Source organism: Neopelma chrysocephalum, unplaced genomic scaffold (assembly GCF_003984885.1).
Source record: "Neopelma chrysocephalum unplaced genomic scaffold, ASM398488v2 Primary Assembly neopelma1_80b, whole genome shotgun sequence".
Classification (NCBI taxonomy): domain Eukaryota; kingdom Metazoa; phylum Chordata; class Aves; order Passeriformes; family Pipridae; genus Neopelma; species Neopelma chrysocephalum.
The window spans coordinates 12,163,012-12,180,635 of NW_020897742.1; the positions used below are offsets into that span (position 1 = coordinate 12,163,012).

Sequence of the window (17,624 nt, forward strand, 5' to 3'; positions counted from 1 at the left end):
GAAAACTGAACAGCATATCCTGTAGTTGTCCTATGTCAATGACAATAAATGCTTTTTCAGCTTTTGGATTTTGATTTAAAAGTAAGGGTATGTTTGTATGATATCAACTAATAAAATAGCTCTCTAATTCAGACTTTTGCAGTTAGTTGTATTGCCAGTTGTAGATTAAAAAACACTTAAGAAAATATATTTATTCTTTGTATTTTAGGAGACTCACTATGACTACTGCAACTACATGACCTTTTAGGTCTCCTATAACCTCAAAAAACCTTCCTGCAATATTAACCTCATACATACTAGGTCCTAGAAAAGAAATGAAAATGATGTATCACATTTGCAGGCTTCAAGTTTGGCAATATTTTTGATGCTCCATTTCCAATCACCATGCAAAGCTGAATAATGTGAAAAGTTTGTTTCCTTGCATGATCTAACCCATATTTCATTTAGATTCATGCTCTGTCCTAGTACGTTGTATAAGAATATGACTCATAATGTTTTTCTCTGATATTTATCTCTTTTTTCTGATCTGTGCAATCTATTTCATCTTTTCTTATCTGACTTCATTTTCTGTCTTTTTTTTTTTTGTCCTGAGCTTGTTTCTTTAATTTAATATCTCAATTTTTACTTGTTCACCCCCTTTTAAAACTTCGTTTCCCCCTTAATCCCTTTTTGGGACTCAAAGCATCAGGTCTGTTCACCCGGTATGTGTGGCTAATTCATTTATCTCGAAAGGGCAGTAAAGATGACAGGCAGATCATGTTAATTATTTAAATCTAATCTACATGACTGCTGAAACCAATTGGAGCATTTGCTTCAGCTCTGCAGTGAACTCTGTCTAGAGACTCTAAAGTCTCAAATATGTTTGACTTAAACATCTTTATTAGACATCCTGCTTTGCAGAAACTCCTAAATATATATTTAACTGGAATTTCAGATTTATAGTATAATAGTAAATAATGCCATTATACTGCTTAATATATATGAAGTCGTTATGTTGATAAAGGATTTGATGCTGACAAGTGCATCAACCCTGGTCCACTGATGAACTCTGTCACATCCTTCTTTTTAACTGAGTCCTTATAATGTATTTTAGAGAGTTGCTTATATCCTTTAAGTTAAGTAAATGCTCAAGTGTGTCCCTGGATTAGAACCAAAGGACTCAGCACCTTGGAAGATTAAACGAAAAAACAAAAAACAAAACAAACAAACAAACACACCCCAACAACAACAAAAACAAACAAATGAACAAAAAAAAGAAAACAAACAAAAAACCAAACAAACAAACAAACAAAAAAAAGAAAGTGATACTGGCAAAGACAGGCTAGTTGAGTTTATCCGTGAGTCTTAAAACAAGGCTTATTTCATTTTGGATTGGAAAATCCACTCTTGCTCGGTTCTATGGTGGTGTAGAGACATATCCATCCACCAGGTGTGGATTATCTGACTACCAATCTACTATTTGGAAAAACCACCTCAAGTGCATAAAAGCAGCTGCAACCCCATGTATTGATTAACTGGTTGCATTACTGGTACCTTACAATCTCTATGAACTATTTTGCAGTTTCTAAATAAGAAAAAAGACAAATTACCGCTTTTGTTTTTTCCCCACAGAAGTTTGCCCAAAATCACAATCCTATCCATTTATGACAAGATCAGAGTTTAGTTTAGCTTAAATACCACTTTCGCCTTCCTGAAAGGCCTCCAAAGCCCCATATAAGGACTGTTGGTAATAAACTCTGAAGTGCTCAGCTTTCAATGAGTTTTAGGTCTGAGACACCTGATCAGCTTACTGTTATCAGCTGAGAATCTGCGTGCAAACTTTTAAGAGGTTAAGCTAAGCTTCTTCCTGCAATTTAGAGCATGTCTACAAATGGATATTGCAGCTCAGCTCACAATCCATGACTTGGTTGTTCCTTGGCTTCCAACTTTTATAAACTGAAAATTTCCAACTTTCAAGTCAGAATTAAATGGTCAAATCATCTAGGGACCTTAGAAATTTCTTTATAAGTGATCTGTTTCTGAAGAATAAAAAATTTATTACTTGTCTTTTTAAAATGAAAAAATGAAGGAAGTACTTAAATATATTAAAAGAATAAAGCAGATTCCATATATGTGTTTTATGGTCTCCATTAGGTACCTCAGGATGAATGGGGAGGATACCCAGCTGGTGGGAAAGACGAAGAGATCCCCTGCAGGAGAATGAGAAGTGGGAGCTATATTAAGGCCATGGGAGATGAAGAAAGTGGAGACTCTGATACTAGCCCCAAGACATCACCAAAATTATCGGTTCGACCAGAGTCATTATTAAAATCCATTGGACAACGACCACTGGGAGATCATCCAAAGTAAGCTTTGCTATACCATGTTATACACCTTTCTGAAAGCTGTTATGACTTGGGTAATTTTTCTTTGGGTTTTAGTAGTCAGCATCCCTAATAAAAAATTATCTGTACTTAAAAAGGTAACTTGCGTGGCTTCGTTTTAAATTAGCTGCAGTTTCTTGTGATTACTGGATGAAAAGCTGCCATCTTTCTCCATCCATGAAATAAAACTGTTATTTTTACTGAAGGAAATACATTCATATTTTTGTCAAAAGTTAAAAATTATGAACTTTTCTTCTCTAGGATTGTTTTATAAGTCTTTGTTATTTCATTACTTTCTCTGAAACAGAAAATACACTCTATTCTATACAACATATAATAGTATTGTACCATGTATTTGGCATCTTACACCTTCATACTGCATCATACTGATTTAAACACATTGTAGAGGACTTTGTTTGGCTGGGTTATTTTTCATGCATACTACCTCCAGTATAGCCTATTAAATAGCTAAAGCAAATCTTAAAACTATAGGGAAATATGTAGCTTTATATGTTTTCCAATAGATCTTTATTTTTATCTCCTTTTTATCCTTTCAATATATCATTTTATAAGTAAACTGTAAGTATATTCATGAGGAGAGTTTCAAAGTAGTAGCCTGATTTAAAATCTGTAGCTTTTATTAATGTAACTAGGCATTTCTCATGACTTAGAAAATTGATCTTTTTGTCTGGAACATAAACTGAAGAAATAAAGAGTGAAACCTTTGACCAAAGGTTTTTTGTTGTTCTGTAGGTAATACCATGTATAGTATACCATATAGTATACACCTTTTCATAAAATAAAATAAAACAAAACAAAACAAAAGCCTTAGGTAAAAATCCTTTGGAGTTAATTAAATTGAATTATTTAGCTTGCAATCTGCAAGAAAACCACCAACTTTCACTGTTATTGAAGAGAAGAGTTTACAACTTTATTTATCATATAGCTTGGTCAGGCATATCTGTAGGCTCAATTCCGGTACAAAACCAAAGGCACCTGTACCATAAGCTGCTGTAAGATTTCTGAGACAACATGAAACAAGATATGCAGATCTCTGCTCTTGATTGGCAACTAAAATACCTTGTGGCCTCTCAAAGGGGGCCAGAGACCTATGTTTAGGCCATTGAGACAAATTCTGAATGTGAATCTGCAGGATTTGTTAGAATATTTTATCTGATGAGGAAACCTGGCCTATAACAAAAGTACTACTGGTCTGAGTACAGAAACTTGACCATGGACACTGAGAAGGTTTTGGAGTGGTCCCTGGGAAACACGTCCCCTGGGTCTATTAGCACTGTCCCTGCCACTGCCTGGCTGTGTTCTGGGCATTGGTGTAGGCCAGGTATCATTCCCAGAGACAGTTTGGTTGCAGCCATCCCAGTTTTGAAGGGTATCTCTTATCTGTTCTAGTACCACAAACAAAAATCTTTTCCCAGAGACCGTTCTAACTTTCCAAGTACTTCGACCAAATACATTCTATGCTGTTCTTTGTTTTCACCTTTGGTTGGACCACCCACAAGGGAATCTGGGTAGCAGCACAAATTTTCCAGTGAGTGGCAGGTCTTGGTTCTTGCCCTAGATCTCTACAGCTTACAAACGGGTCCAGAAAGCAATTAAACATACGTATTCAAGCAAGAAATATATTTCAAGGAAAAAGTATTCCTGATCTGTTAAATCTTGAGGGCAGATGATTATTCATGGGTCAATACCAAATGTTGTGTCTTCTGTCAGTTTTTCATGTATTGCAAATACACTACTCAAAATATAATAGATTAAAACAGGGGTGCAATGTTGATGCATGTACTGGGGTTGACAGCTGTGCCTGTTCATGGCCCCGAAGGATTTCATGGCATAGTTACCACTAACCACAGCCAGAAAAGGAGGAAGCTTTTTGTAATACTGTGAAATATTATTAGGGGCTCTGTTGAGAATTTGTCACTATCACTGCACTGGGAATAATTGAACAGCTAGTCTGCTGCTGACAGATATTTTTTAAGTCCTCAGTTTTTCCTTAAACAGAAGGACAGCACCTTGAATCTGCCAGCCTAACATACATGGGTTTTCCCAGTGAACTTCAATCAGAAATGTGACAACTATTCTTGTTCTTGTATTTTTTTCTTGAAAAAAATCTTCAAATTTCAGCAATCCTAAAGCAGACAGAAAATTTCTTGTCTCACAGAAATACAAAGTGCTGATCCTAAACCTGGGTTTTCACCACAACCCATCTCCTTCTGGTATATTTCTGTCTCCCTGTCACTGTGGTTACCTTCTATGTCTGGCAGATTTCTATGAAGGATGTAGCAATGGATAATGGTTACAGAGCCTTCCTTGCTCCTCCAATGTGGCTCCGTAATCCCCATTGCATGCTGAGTGCCACTGCTCACGCTACTGAGCCAGAAGCCAGGGCTTTGAACAGCATTCCTGCATGTATAGCAGGGCTGAATAGCATTTCTGGCATGTGTTATGAGAAATTACATAATTCAAGATGTCAGCTGCATTATCTGGCTTTTTAGCTTGTTTACCCAGATGGAGGGAGCTAGTGCACAGAAATAAAACGGGGTTTTAATTCTCTTAGTCCTTCACTTGCATGGCAGAGTAGCTCAGAACTGGGGTCTGCCAGACAGTCCATCAGTAAACCTGTAGTAAAAGCTGAATATTGATAGTTTTGGCAATATAAAAACATGCATTGGCTGCAAAACAAATGTAGATAGATTTCATATGAATAAACCTAGTTTTCTATCACTATCCTGAATAGGATAAGACAAAAATTAGAACAGCCTTCACTTAACCTTCAACAGATGTTTGACATGTGTGTGAGTTTCTCCTTTGAGTTTTATCAGGCATCTTTGCAAGATTTTTTTTTTCCCATTTAGATTCTGTTTCTGCTTAGACAAAAGTAAGTCCTACTTTGTTGGTTTATGTTGCTCAAAGATTCAGCAAATTGAACATTAAATGTTTATAAACAATAAATATGCATATTTGTATCTGAAAAAATAACATACAAATAGGTAAATGTAACTGATATAATACAAGAATTAAAATTCCGAAATAATTTCTTTTAAGTTGCTTTTGGAAAGGAGTATATTTTACTCCGAGTAAAAAAAAAGAAGTGCAGAGTCTGCCACTGCTGGTTTTATACAGCTGACAGAAGCAGATCATACACCCAACTACTGCCATTTGATCACTACCTCTGTCAAATTCAGCTAGCACAGCCAGCATGATCCCCAGCCTGCTTCCAGCCTAGGACACATGGCTTACCTCTGGATAGTGCCCAGGCATGTTCCAGGGATTAACTCTGTGGGATGCAGCCACCCTCTCGCTTAACCATACAGGTCAGTTGGCCAAAGGGTCAGGTAATGGATGTGGTTTATTTCTGAGTATAGCTATAGCATGAGGGGCTCAATTTTTTCTGGATTTTTCAAAAATTAAATGTGCCTAAATATGTAGATTATTCACTGAAGATAAATGCATTTCAATTCTTTTTTTTATGAATGCTGTTTCAAAAAACTAAACTTGTCCTATAACATCAAACTGAAAACCAGTATAATTTATTGGTATTATAATGAAATTGCATTTGAGTGAAATATAATGCAATAAGGCTTGTCGGTGGAGACAGGACACATACCTGAATCTGCTTCTTTTCTACTTTTTGCTTTCTTGAAATGGTGCCAGCAGTCCTATTTAATGTGGAAATTATCTTGGCTCCCACTAGTCCAGGAGAAATAATTTCATTTGGTTGTTGTTTGTTTTTTTGTTTTTGTTTGTTTGTTTGTTTGTTTGTTTTTAATTTATTTATTTTGCACTAAGATTAGACATACAAAATCTTTCCAATGTCAGTTTTGGTATACTATGAACACATAGTATACCTAGTCTTCTAGAGGTGAAATGCTAGCCCCTTGTATTCAGTCCATTGTTTTCTGCTGTGCTGTGATGCTATTGGGGATGAAGTTAAGCTGTGTTGGAAGTCAGTTTGCAGAGGTAGCTTGTAAAAGGTAGGTCGCATGCTGCTAGGTATTTTCATTTACAGTAAAGGTCAAAACAACCAAACAGTTTATAGAACTGATAGCTGAAACAAAGGTAATATCTGTCCTAAATAAGTTTTGTGCAATCCTGGAAGAGAGACTGACCCACATGATTTGTTAGAGTATCCTTCTAATGTAGTAAATGTCTTTTTTTTCTGTATTTATGACAAAACCAAGCGAAGCTGAGATGGAAGCCTCAGAGGCACTGGGATCCAGAAAACAAAGCTGAAAAGAAACCAAGAATTTGGGACTCTGCAATAGAAAACAATTCTATGACTAAAGATAATATTCTGGTTATTTGATGCTTCTCATTTTCAGGAAAAGAGTACTTAATATACCGATTATGTAAATGAACAGGATAACACTATAGAAATAGCAAATTCCATTTTCAGTTTCCCCTTTTTGAAGTGTTGCGAAGGACTCTGAAAACCATCTAACCATTTAGTCAAAAGGGATAGCAACAGCATTTAGCCCAAAGTAAATACACTCTATTTGAAGATCATACTGGTATCACTCACACAAATGAATAGCCGTGCTGTGCTGCAGTTTTCCATTATGACTCACAGGAAACTAGATGCTGCAAACATGAAGATGAAATAGGTTAAGCTACAATAAGATAAATTCAGTGACAGCAATGTGTACTTCTGTTCTGCGAACCTCTAATGGCAGACTTTTCTGTGTCAGCTGGTAGTCCAGACACCTTAAGCTGATGGGTGGACAGACAGAAAGACATGTGAGCAGATAGGTAATACAAAAATGTAGTGCATTAATTAGGCAAGAAATCTACCATAGCATAAATTATTTGGGGAACTACCACAGTACAGTACCATTAATACTTTGGTTTGTCTTGACTGTGTTCTCCACTTAACCCTCTGCCAGGTTTTGGCCCCTGTATGGAATGAATGTCTTAAACTCTGAGTCACAGTCACAGAGAGAGCATCTGTGCCTCCCTCAGATGTTTAATGTCTTTGTGTTTTATGTTATTTCAGTCCATAGCTGAAGAGCACAATGCATGTCCATATTTCAGCCACAGTCTAGCATCTTATTCACACTCTGGTATCTCAACACAAAACACTTAATTCAGTATTTTAAGTTAATAAGCCTAAGTAAGACGTGAAATGGTTGACATGTTTTCTGGGCTTTGGTAAACCAGATCAAAAGAATGACCTTTCACTGACTCCCCCTTTTCAGAGTGAGAGATTGCATCTTTCTGCGGCCATGCTAACTTACACTTATGTGGACTGTTATCCGAGGCATGTCCACATCTTCTGTTCTGCAGACTATTATGGCAACAAAAACGCTGCCAAAGCATGCAGCAAGGGAATTAAACTGTAACAAGAAAGTCTGACAGCACTTAGCTGCCAGATCCCTTGGTTCAGCAGGAATCATGGAACAGCATAGACTCCTCTAAGATGTGGAAAACCTCCATTAAAAAAAAAATCTTTCCATTTGCAACCATTTGTGCTAACCATAACATGCTTACAATATGAGAAAGTGAAAGGTGAGCAAGAACATTGGTAGCAGTGCATCAGACCAACCCTTTTTCTTTTATCCATTTTGGCCCATGACAGTATAGACACCATTATTATTTAAGTGATAAACAAATTTGTGGGTATTTCTCTTAGAGACACACCACTTGATAAGTGCAAACAGAGAAGGCTGTGGTTAAGTGTGCACAGGTGGAGGAGTGGGTGTGCTGCAAAAAAAGTCACAGATTGAGAGTTAAAGCACAGCTTCCTTGCTAGAAAAATTAATGTCCTATTTCAATATTATCCGTTGCTGAGCACCAGTGATGCAAGCCTTTTTCTAATTTTTAAGGTAAACTTCAATTTAGCATTAACTCTTCTTCTACATTTTAATTAGGAATGGTTTTGAAGCTATTCCTGAGAAATATTTTCAATAGAAGAGATGAGGAAAATCGCTAGAAAAGAAACCTTCATCTTTTATATGCTTTTTATTTATCTTTAGGTTTTTTCTCCTCAATCTTCTGACTCTAAAAAGCCTCATTACACACTTCATTAGTAGCTTTCTGAGGCCCTATAGTGTAGTAGCGTCTACTCAGAGTCTCTGAGGGGTGAAATTGGAGATTTACTGAGGAGAGTTTGAGGGCTAATTACAAAGCCTTATCAACTAATAATGCAATCAAAGGGCCACGGGCACAGTGATAGTGTTCTCTGCTGCAGTCAATAAGATCTGGGTTAGATTAGTCCGCAGGGTTAAGAGGGAATGCTGATGAAGGGCAGACAGTCATCTTGTTACCTAGGAAGCATCTTTTATGGGGTCAGAAGACATCCCCATGCTTTCTTCCTTTGCAGAATAATAGGAAATGCTCTTAAGCAGTGTTAGGCGTCTTGTTCTCTGAGAAGTAGCGTAGTTTGAAACCCAGGGAGTCACTGAGCCCAGATCTCCTGCCTCACTGTAGTAAATACCAGCTTTACGTTGTAGGGATGAAATGCATTACCCTGGATTAGGGATGGAAAGGGGATTCTAAGGCTCTAAACAAAACTCAGAGTCTTTTCAGGACTAAAGCAGTCTTTTCTCAGAAAGATGCAATTATGTGATGGATTGTGGTGAAAATGCAGTAAGATTCAGGCCAATCTCAGAAGCACAAATACTGACATCTAAAAGAAAATATGTTTCTGGTGCTCATTCATTTCTGCTTCCAACAAATATATTAGCTTTACTTTTAATTTGAGAAGGATCAAAAGCTGATTTTCTCATTTTTTTAGTTTTTAATAAAAACTAAATGGAACTATAAAGCATGTGTACAGAAACACTTCTTCAGGCAAGGATTTGAAAATTAAGATGCTTTTGGTTAAAAAAGCAGAAATATTACATATATTTTAACTTTTCCCAATTGTACTCAATTTTTTCTCCAGATATTGCATAGTCTTATTAATATATTTGACTTCAGCATAAGGAGGTCACTTATTTGCTTTAGACATATTGGCTTTAATGGACTTACATGTGTGTTTAAATTAAGCTCATGCTCAGATGCTTTACTGAGTCCTGATAGTCTGTAATCTATATTTGTTCTGTCCGATTATGACTTTTTGCATATGTACATGAATATGTCCTAAAAGCAAATAAGAAAAAAAAAGTGAGATAGCTTCCTGAAGAAAATTATGAATATTTCAATTTCATAAATGGATTTAGGAACATACATCAAATATATGAGTTCTGCATGGATCCTTAGATCCATTTGCTGAACTGCTGCAGGATGCTTTAAATGCCAAGTTTTTGCCATAGCATCTGCCTAAATTTTGTTGATGCTGACCAGTTTGTTGCTTACTCTTCAGGGCAAGCTCAAAATAGGATATTGGAACAAGACTTTTCGTATTAGCTATAGATTAGCTATATGTGCAAATCTGTCACCTTTTACAAACAAGAGCTCTGAGTTTAGATTTCCCACATCATACTTTTTTATTGCATGAACATTTTGAGTGATTTGGAATACAGGCTTGGTTGAGCCCACATCCTCTCTATCTTTGCAAGAGTGATCAAACCACCAGACTGTTTAATATTCCAATGATTTTGTCTCATTCTCTTCTGGTTCATGTTGTACCAAATCTCTAAACACTTACTGATGATAAGGGTTCTCTCCTACCGGTGATTAGTAGGCATTTCATAAGGATGGAAACAGCAGTCTCCACCTCTTCCCTAGCATATTCGTGTAATAAATCAAATGTTCGATATCTTTCAGGAACGTTTTTTTTAAAAGGTATGAGTCAATGATGAAATATATAAGCATGTTAACAATTTAATTTGGCCCATATTCTCATATCTATCAATGATCAAAGAGAAGCTTCAGACTGGCAAATATTAGGAATTAAATTCTTTGCTACAGAGAAATTCATGAGATTTATGTGCACTTTCAGTTTTTCTAAGAACCCAACTGATTGTGCTATTCCAAAGGGAGAATCAGACTTAATGTCTACACTCTGAGTTCTCCAATGGGCTGTATGCAGGCACATCTGGGCCCCTTTGCAGAGCTCTATTGACTCCAGCAGGGCTCCACAGAGATACACTGTGATTTGCAGCTGCTATACAATGGCATTGCTAGCTAAGCTTAATCATTAGATTCTGGTCGATGAGTTATTTCATGTATCTAAAAAGACATAGTTAAGATAGATCCAGATAGAGAAATGAATATCCATTGAAATGCAAATCTCTCAATAAAATAGGTTTTTATAACTGCCACTACCTTGATAATCCTAATGCACCTCCCTTTTAGGCACCTAAAATGAATTCTTTTACAAATTTTATCTTTTTGTTCCAGAAAGATACTTCTGAATTGCATATACTGATTTAAACGGAAGTGATTGTACTTTCTTTAATGTTCCCATTCAGTCTCAGATTTTTGGACAAATGCAGGCATGATCATGAAAATAAAAAGGTATGATTTTAGAATATGATAATTCCAAAAATTAATTTGATGGAAAATGGACTTTCTTTATATTGGATACTCCATGAATAAACCTGATAGACCCACTCAGAGTCAGAAGGTGACCTTCTTACTGAAACTTTTAGAGCCCCAGGAAGATTTTATTTCACTTTTGATACCTCCTTGACCCAGGGTGCACTGGTGGCTGAACATTTGACAAGACAAGAAGTGCTGTGGGGACTGATCACTATTTTGAATGTGAGTAGATCAAGGAATGACCTTGGCAAGTATATGACATTTGCTGCCTTGATGGCATCAGGATCATATTTTTTTAAGCATAGATATTAAGTTTATGACAAATTATTTTGTCAATCACTTACTAGAAAATATTACAGACAGAAAAGAAAAAAAAAAAGCAGTGTGACAGAGATCCCTTTCTCAGGAGTTATATGCTCCATGCTTCCCCTAGGGTTCTCTTGGCTGTCAAGTATTACTGCTCAGGAATTTGAATTTGTAAGAAGAAGTTAGTGGGCTTCTCCCCCTGTGCTCAGCACTGCCTCACTGCTGCCTCTTCCCTTATTCTTTATCTATTTTTTGGTGTTGAAATATGCAGGCTAACCTCACTGCCATTCAGTCTATAGCTGGGTGACATGTTATCCCAGCTATGCTATCAGACAAGCGATCAAATATACTGTCCCAGATAAACATGTCATGCTATAACTCACTTTATGTGGTTATAATACAGTATTGTGTCCTCCCTGAACACACTCTGGCAACCTGCTGAGTGCTGAAAGTGCTGTTGCAAGTTTAATTGTCTTCACTGGGAGCCCTAAAGCTTCACTTTTAGAGCAGAGGTTCTGAAGAGCTGCAAGGTCATTACGTGGAACTGCCTTCTCCCCAAAAACTTCTCTAGGCTTTGAGCCTTGCTTTCAACTAAGAATACTTCTCATTAAATTTAAGACCTCTTCCCTGAACTTCCTCCAAAGCCAATGGAAAATGGAAAGCAACCCTTGAGGGCAAAAAAGCTTTTAAAGAAGATCTCTCCCTAAAATCTTGTCTAGTTGGAAAAGCAAATGAGAAGAGAGCTGACATAGCAATTTAATTTTTCTATTAGTCTCACCCTCTTCCTCCTTTTCCATAGTACCGAATTTTAGAGTCACCTCCTTGATGTTAATGGGTATATTTGTTTAGTGCTCCTGGAGATGACATGTCAAACCATCTCATTTGCACATGCTTGCCTTGCCCTTTTTCAGTGATCAGCTGAGATATAAAATCCTCCATGCTGCTATAAAGCATAAAAGAAAATTATTTTCTTTTGTCAAAGCAAAAGAGCTTTGATGTTTTGGAAATGAAGGTCAAGAATTTTGTTCCTAAGCTTTTAGATAGAGTGGATGTCATTAAATAGTCAACATTTACCAAAGGTCAGATGCTGATTGCGTTTTCTAGCATTGAGAGCAACTTTCCTATATAACTCTGGCATTTTAGTTCTGGGTCACATATATAGCAAGGTCATAATTTTCACCGTGCATTGACACATTTATCCTGGAAGATAACTTTGGGACTCTATCTTAGAAAGAAAAACTAATAATTTCTTTTTGTCAGGAAAATTTCAAAGTATTAATCAAATGAATGTAAAATTGCTTTTACAACCCAATATGTGTAACATTTCTTTTATTTTGCTTCAGTTCCATGAATCAATTAATCTCCTCTGATAAATGAAAAATTATTTAACTATCAGGTAATGTCCAAACCTATTCATCAAAACTCAGCTGCTTAGAAGTACTATGGAATACTGGGCTTCTTTCCCTAAGAAATTATTGCTGTAGAAGTTGTTGATTGTATTTAATGATAGCAATACCTCACAAGGAACCAGAATGTGATTAATTAAATACGAGGTTGTTGAGCTTTACTTAGCAAAGGAGACAGTTACTAGGAACCAGTTTATATTAATTATTTTTAAAGTAGTTCATACAGTAATTAATAATTTATAATTTAATTATATTCTTTCTATCTTTTCTTAATGTGCCTCGTATTTTAATGAAATCTCAAATGTCTCTTTCACACGCTGTTTATGAACTCAGAATTCCAGATTTAGCCACCTGATGATGACAAGCAGAAGGTCCAGGGGGGACTCATCTGTTTTGAAAAATACTAAAGTCATGATACCAAACAGATTACTGACAATACCAGACAGGTTAAAGGTCTCTCTGCCCTTGTGAGACCCCACCTGGAGTAGTATGTCCAGGTCATGAGTCTTCAGCACAAGAAAGAAATGAACATCTTAGAGCAGGTCCACAGGAGGCCACCAAGATGATCAGGGGCCTGGAGCACCTCTACTATGAGGAGAGGCTGAGAGTACTGGGGTTGTTCAGTCTAGAGAAGAGAAGACTCCAAGGAGACCTTTTTGCAACCTTTTGGTACATAAAGGGGGCTTAAAAAGAAGAGAGAGAGCGACTTTTTTCATGGGCAGAAAGTGATAGGACAAGGGGTAAGTGGTTTTAAACTAAAGGAAGTGAGTTTAGCTTAGATATTAGGAAGAAATTCTTGACTGTGGGGTGGTAACACACTAGAACAGGCTGCCCAGAGAAGCTATGGATCCCCCATCCCTGACAGGATTCAAGGCCAAGTTGGATGGGGCTTTGAGCAATGTGGTCGAGTGGGTGGCATCCCTGCCTGTGGCAGGGGGATTGGAACTATGTGACCTTTAAGGTCCCTTCCAAATAAGTCATTCTGTGATTCCATGATTAAGTAAAGCATATGCAAAGAATCACAATGAGTCAAAGCATGTGTCAGTCATCAGCCTGCTGCCTATAGAGGAAAGGAAGTTTAGTTACATCCAGCAACTAAATGTAGATAGCGAGGTTCTACAGCACCTCACCTAATCTATTATATTTGTCTTCATACCTATGGGAAGAAAAAACTGCTACTACAATTCTTGTTTTTATCATCTGAAACCTAATTATACCCACTATCTTAATCGTAGAATCACTTTGACTGTAATGACTTAATTAACCTCTGAGCACATGCCTACAATAATCTCATACATTTTCATTTCAGTTTTAGCAGTTATAGTTTCTACATAGTTTACCTCTCTCATGAGGTTACAAAGATATTCCATAGAAGGCACAGAATAAAGACAGGGGAAAAAAATGGGTTTTTTTCTCCAGGGAAATTTCTTAAGAATTTAAAAAAATGCCTGCCTTGAACAAAGATGAAAAAACAAAACCCTTCATTTTTTATGCTTCAACAGCTCTGTTGCTCTTCTTTGGACATGCTCCAGCAAAATTTATTAGGAAAAATTTCTTCGCTGAAAGGATTATCAGGCATTGGAACAGGCTGCCCAGGGAAGTGGTTGAATCACCATCCCTGGAGGTATTTAAAAGACATGTATATGTGGCACTTAGGGACATGGTTTAGTGGTGGACTTGGCAGTGCTCAGTTAACAGTTGCACTTAATGATCTTAGAGGTTTTTTCTAAACTAAATGATTCTGTGACTCTAAGACAGCCTGTCTTAGAGGAGCAGCTAGCCTGCCCATTGGCAGATACACCAAGGAAGCAAGGCTATGGCTGTGTTGACCCTGAGATGGGAGAACACATGGAAATGCTTGAGAACAGATCTCCCAAGTGTAAGGTTGGAAGAGTCTTTAAATCCCATTTGCTCTTGCAGATGATGATGTGAGGGAATACTGGATCATCACATGTCAGACATCAAAGGACATGGCCACACAGGGAAATGGATGTTAATACTATTTGCTTTTCTAGTCAAAACCATGATAAAATATCTGGGATGCCTCCCTGAACACTCCTCAGGGGTTGCATCCAGCCCAAACTCAGGTTGTGTCCACTTAATGAGGAATGCTGAGTCCTTCCTCAATCACCAGCCTATGGTCATGCTCAATGTTCGATAAATATGGTCTGAGAAACAAGATCCTGGTTTGTGCCTTATCTTACAGTAGGAGTTGAACCTGTGGCTTTCTCATTCACTGAGTGGTCTGGTCCTTCCAGAGACGAAACTTTGCCCTTCAAAGGGAAATTCCCAACAGCCTGAGCACACATCACAACCCCTGCTGGACTGACCACTCTGCCAGTTCAGCATGAAGTAACTGTATGGCCAATATTAGACAGTCAATGGGCACAAATCTGTCATTCCCAGAAATAGTTTTTATTAAAGCTACTGTAAGGAATAAATGTAAAAACTGCCTATTTACCATGTGAAACGAAATATTTTCTGGGACATTAATTCATTTCTGCACTGATATCTAGAGAAAAGTGTCACATGACTTCTAAAATCAGATTTACAGAGTTCTGTGAACTCTTGTGAACAATGTTTGTGACTTTAATTTTTTTTTGTTCAAAGCAAAGTACTGCACTTTTCTTAGGTTTATTTGTTTTCCTGAAATGATAGATAATCAATATATGTAAAGCAAAACATGAAGACCAGCATACCCGTGGTGTGAAAGCATACTGAAAGGCACCCAATGTGGTGTTAAGTCCCAGTCCTCCAAACTGTGGAGATGTGTTGTAAGAAAACAATTTCTAGAGCTTTGTTCACTTGGTCTGACTACCCTATTAATTTACTTTTTTAGTTGAACATGGGATATTTTAATCTTTTGTAAAACTCTCTCAATCCTTTGAAGATAAAAGATCTCTTGATGCCTAACGCCCTGATGAAAACCAGATGACAAGTAGCAGATTTTATCTATGAAGAAAGATTTTTAGTTACTTTGGTTTGTGCTTTAGCTCTGATTCTTGTTCCTGTTGACCTAGACACTGTCTTTTAGTAAAGTTCAATGTTAATAGCGAGGAGGATTGATGATGTTTAAATACAGCAAAGACTTAAAATTTCATATTGTCTTGGTAGCAGAACCACAGATAGATTCTCTGCTTGTGCTAAGGCTTTTGACCGCAACAGATCTGTGATACTTTATTTAGAGTAAGATTTGAACCCTGGGGAATGGGTTTGTGAGTCTCATACAAATTACTGTCTTTAGTGTCCTAATTGATTCCATCTGTAGTTTTACACCCTTTCCTTTTTTCTTCCTCTTTCCTTTGTAGTCAGAGCTACCTTCAAACTGCAAGTGACGTGCCTGGGGGTCACAACCTGGATCCCTCTGCAAACTACAATTCCCCAAAGTTTCGCTCAAGGAATCAAAGCTATATGAGAGCAGTGAGCACGCTCAGTCAGGCCAGCTGTGTTAGTCAGGTGGGAAATTCTTGTTATAACTTTTCTTATAGGTTAACTGCAGATGTGAGAATTTTTACTAGTGGATGGGTTTGGCTTTTTGGGGTTTTTTTTGATTTATATCAAGTTGAAGATGTGCATTGTCAAAGTAATTCTGTTCTAAGGAATGTAACTCAAAATTTCAAGAAAAATGCTAAATACTAGAGACAAAAGGACACTACCACACATAATATTTTCCATCTATTTTTGTTAAAAATATAAATACTGGATGTTTCATTTTCAGTCTGTATTAAATATTTAAATTTTAAGAAGATTCCAACTGAGACTGAGAAGCACACTCCTACAATACCCATCCTCTGAAAATACTTACTCTGATTTCAGTAAATGTGGATTGCCAGATTAAGATATAGGTTGAAAAAAATTATGCTCCAAAGGAGCAGTGATTTATCTCTAAACTCAATCCCCCACTCTTTTTGGGTGAAGGAATAAGTCCCATCAACTATTCTATGTATGGGTTCTTCTGAAAAGATAAATTTTTTCTCCCTATTGGTTTTATGTCAGTTAGTTAATACTAACTTCTGTTAAAGTGAAATCTGAATCAGACCTGAAGTGCAAGCAGCTTTAGGAAGTATGTGCATGTTTTGTTTAGCAGAGGGCTTTACATAAAATTCCCCATGTTTCTAATGTTTATTGGTCCTGAGATTTCTTCCCTGTGTTGTTTCATGACAAGTAGGCCCTGCCCTCTTCTCAGATATGTTCCTTTGACCATTTAGTGAGCCACCTAAGGGTATACATGCACAATGGTTATGTTAAAAGACAAATCTTTTTAAAGCAATTTTATATTCATTCATATTCAATTTGTATTGCATGGCTATTCAGACCTGAATGCAACTCATCTAACTTGAGGCTTTTAACTGAGGCAACAACTAAAGCTTCATATGTAGTTAATGGAGTGAAACAGTTTCTTCCCGGATAAGGCACATCCAGAGTGAGCAGAGAGCCCTCTGGAAATGCCTGTCAGTATCCACTGACTGTAGAGAGCTGGGAGGGACTAGTCGTGTGATTAATGCCCTTCGGTCAAATTCCTTAATTCCTATGGGGTAATTCTAAGTATAATCTTGTACAACACACGTTGGAATTAGAAACAGCCGTTTTCCAAACCTTTAATTATTTTTTATAACTCCCTTGTGAAATATGTCCTCATCATTCTCATGCCTTGGTTTTTATCATTCTGGTTTGGTTGTATTCTGTTTTTATTAGACTCTGGTTTTGAGAAAGTTTCATAATGATTAGATTCTGCATTCAAAGCCAGTGCTGTTGGCTGTCATCTAACAATACTATCATGTAGAACTATTCTGCCTCTTTGAACATGTCTGTGCACGGAGGTGTTCCCTGAGCTGTCCATAATGACTAATTGGTTTCAGCAGTGGTTAAAATTCTTCATTCCAATGTGCATTACCTGGAAGATATCCACAAAAGATTTCATTTGCAAGTAGTTTGCTCAATTGGACAGATTAACTAAACCTGCTGGATATAGTTTTTTTCTTTTTCAGTTTTCACTAACCTATGCGACTTTGTGTCAGCCACATACTTCCTACATCATAGTTCAGCATTTTCAGACCAGTAATAAATGCATTTATTAGATATTATACAAAGCAAATGTATTAAATAT

General features: G+C 37.0%; 1 protein-coding gene across 11 annotated transcripts in view; it reads left to right on the forward strand.

Annotated features, from left to right (window-relative positions):
- DLGAP2 (DLG associated protein 2) overlaps positions 1 to 17,624 on the forward strand; it is a 402,991-nt gene that overhangs the window by 329,583 nt on the left and 55,784 nt on the right. For all 11 annotated transcript variants that reach the window (XM_027690133.1, XM_027690134.1, XM_027690136.1 and 8 more), the window contains 2 exons: positions 2,134 to 2,345; positions 15,826 to 15,973. In XM_027690133.1, coding sequence (XP_027545934.1) covers positions 2,134 to 2,345; positions 15,826 to 15,973 — 360 coding nt within the window. The remainder of the gene's footprint in view (positions 1 to 2,133; positions 2,346 to 15,825; positions 15,974 to 17,624) is intronic.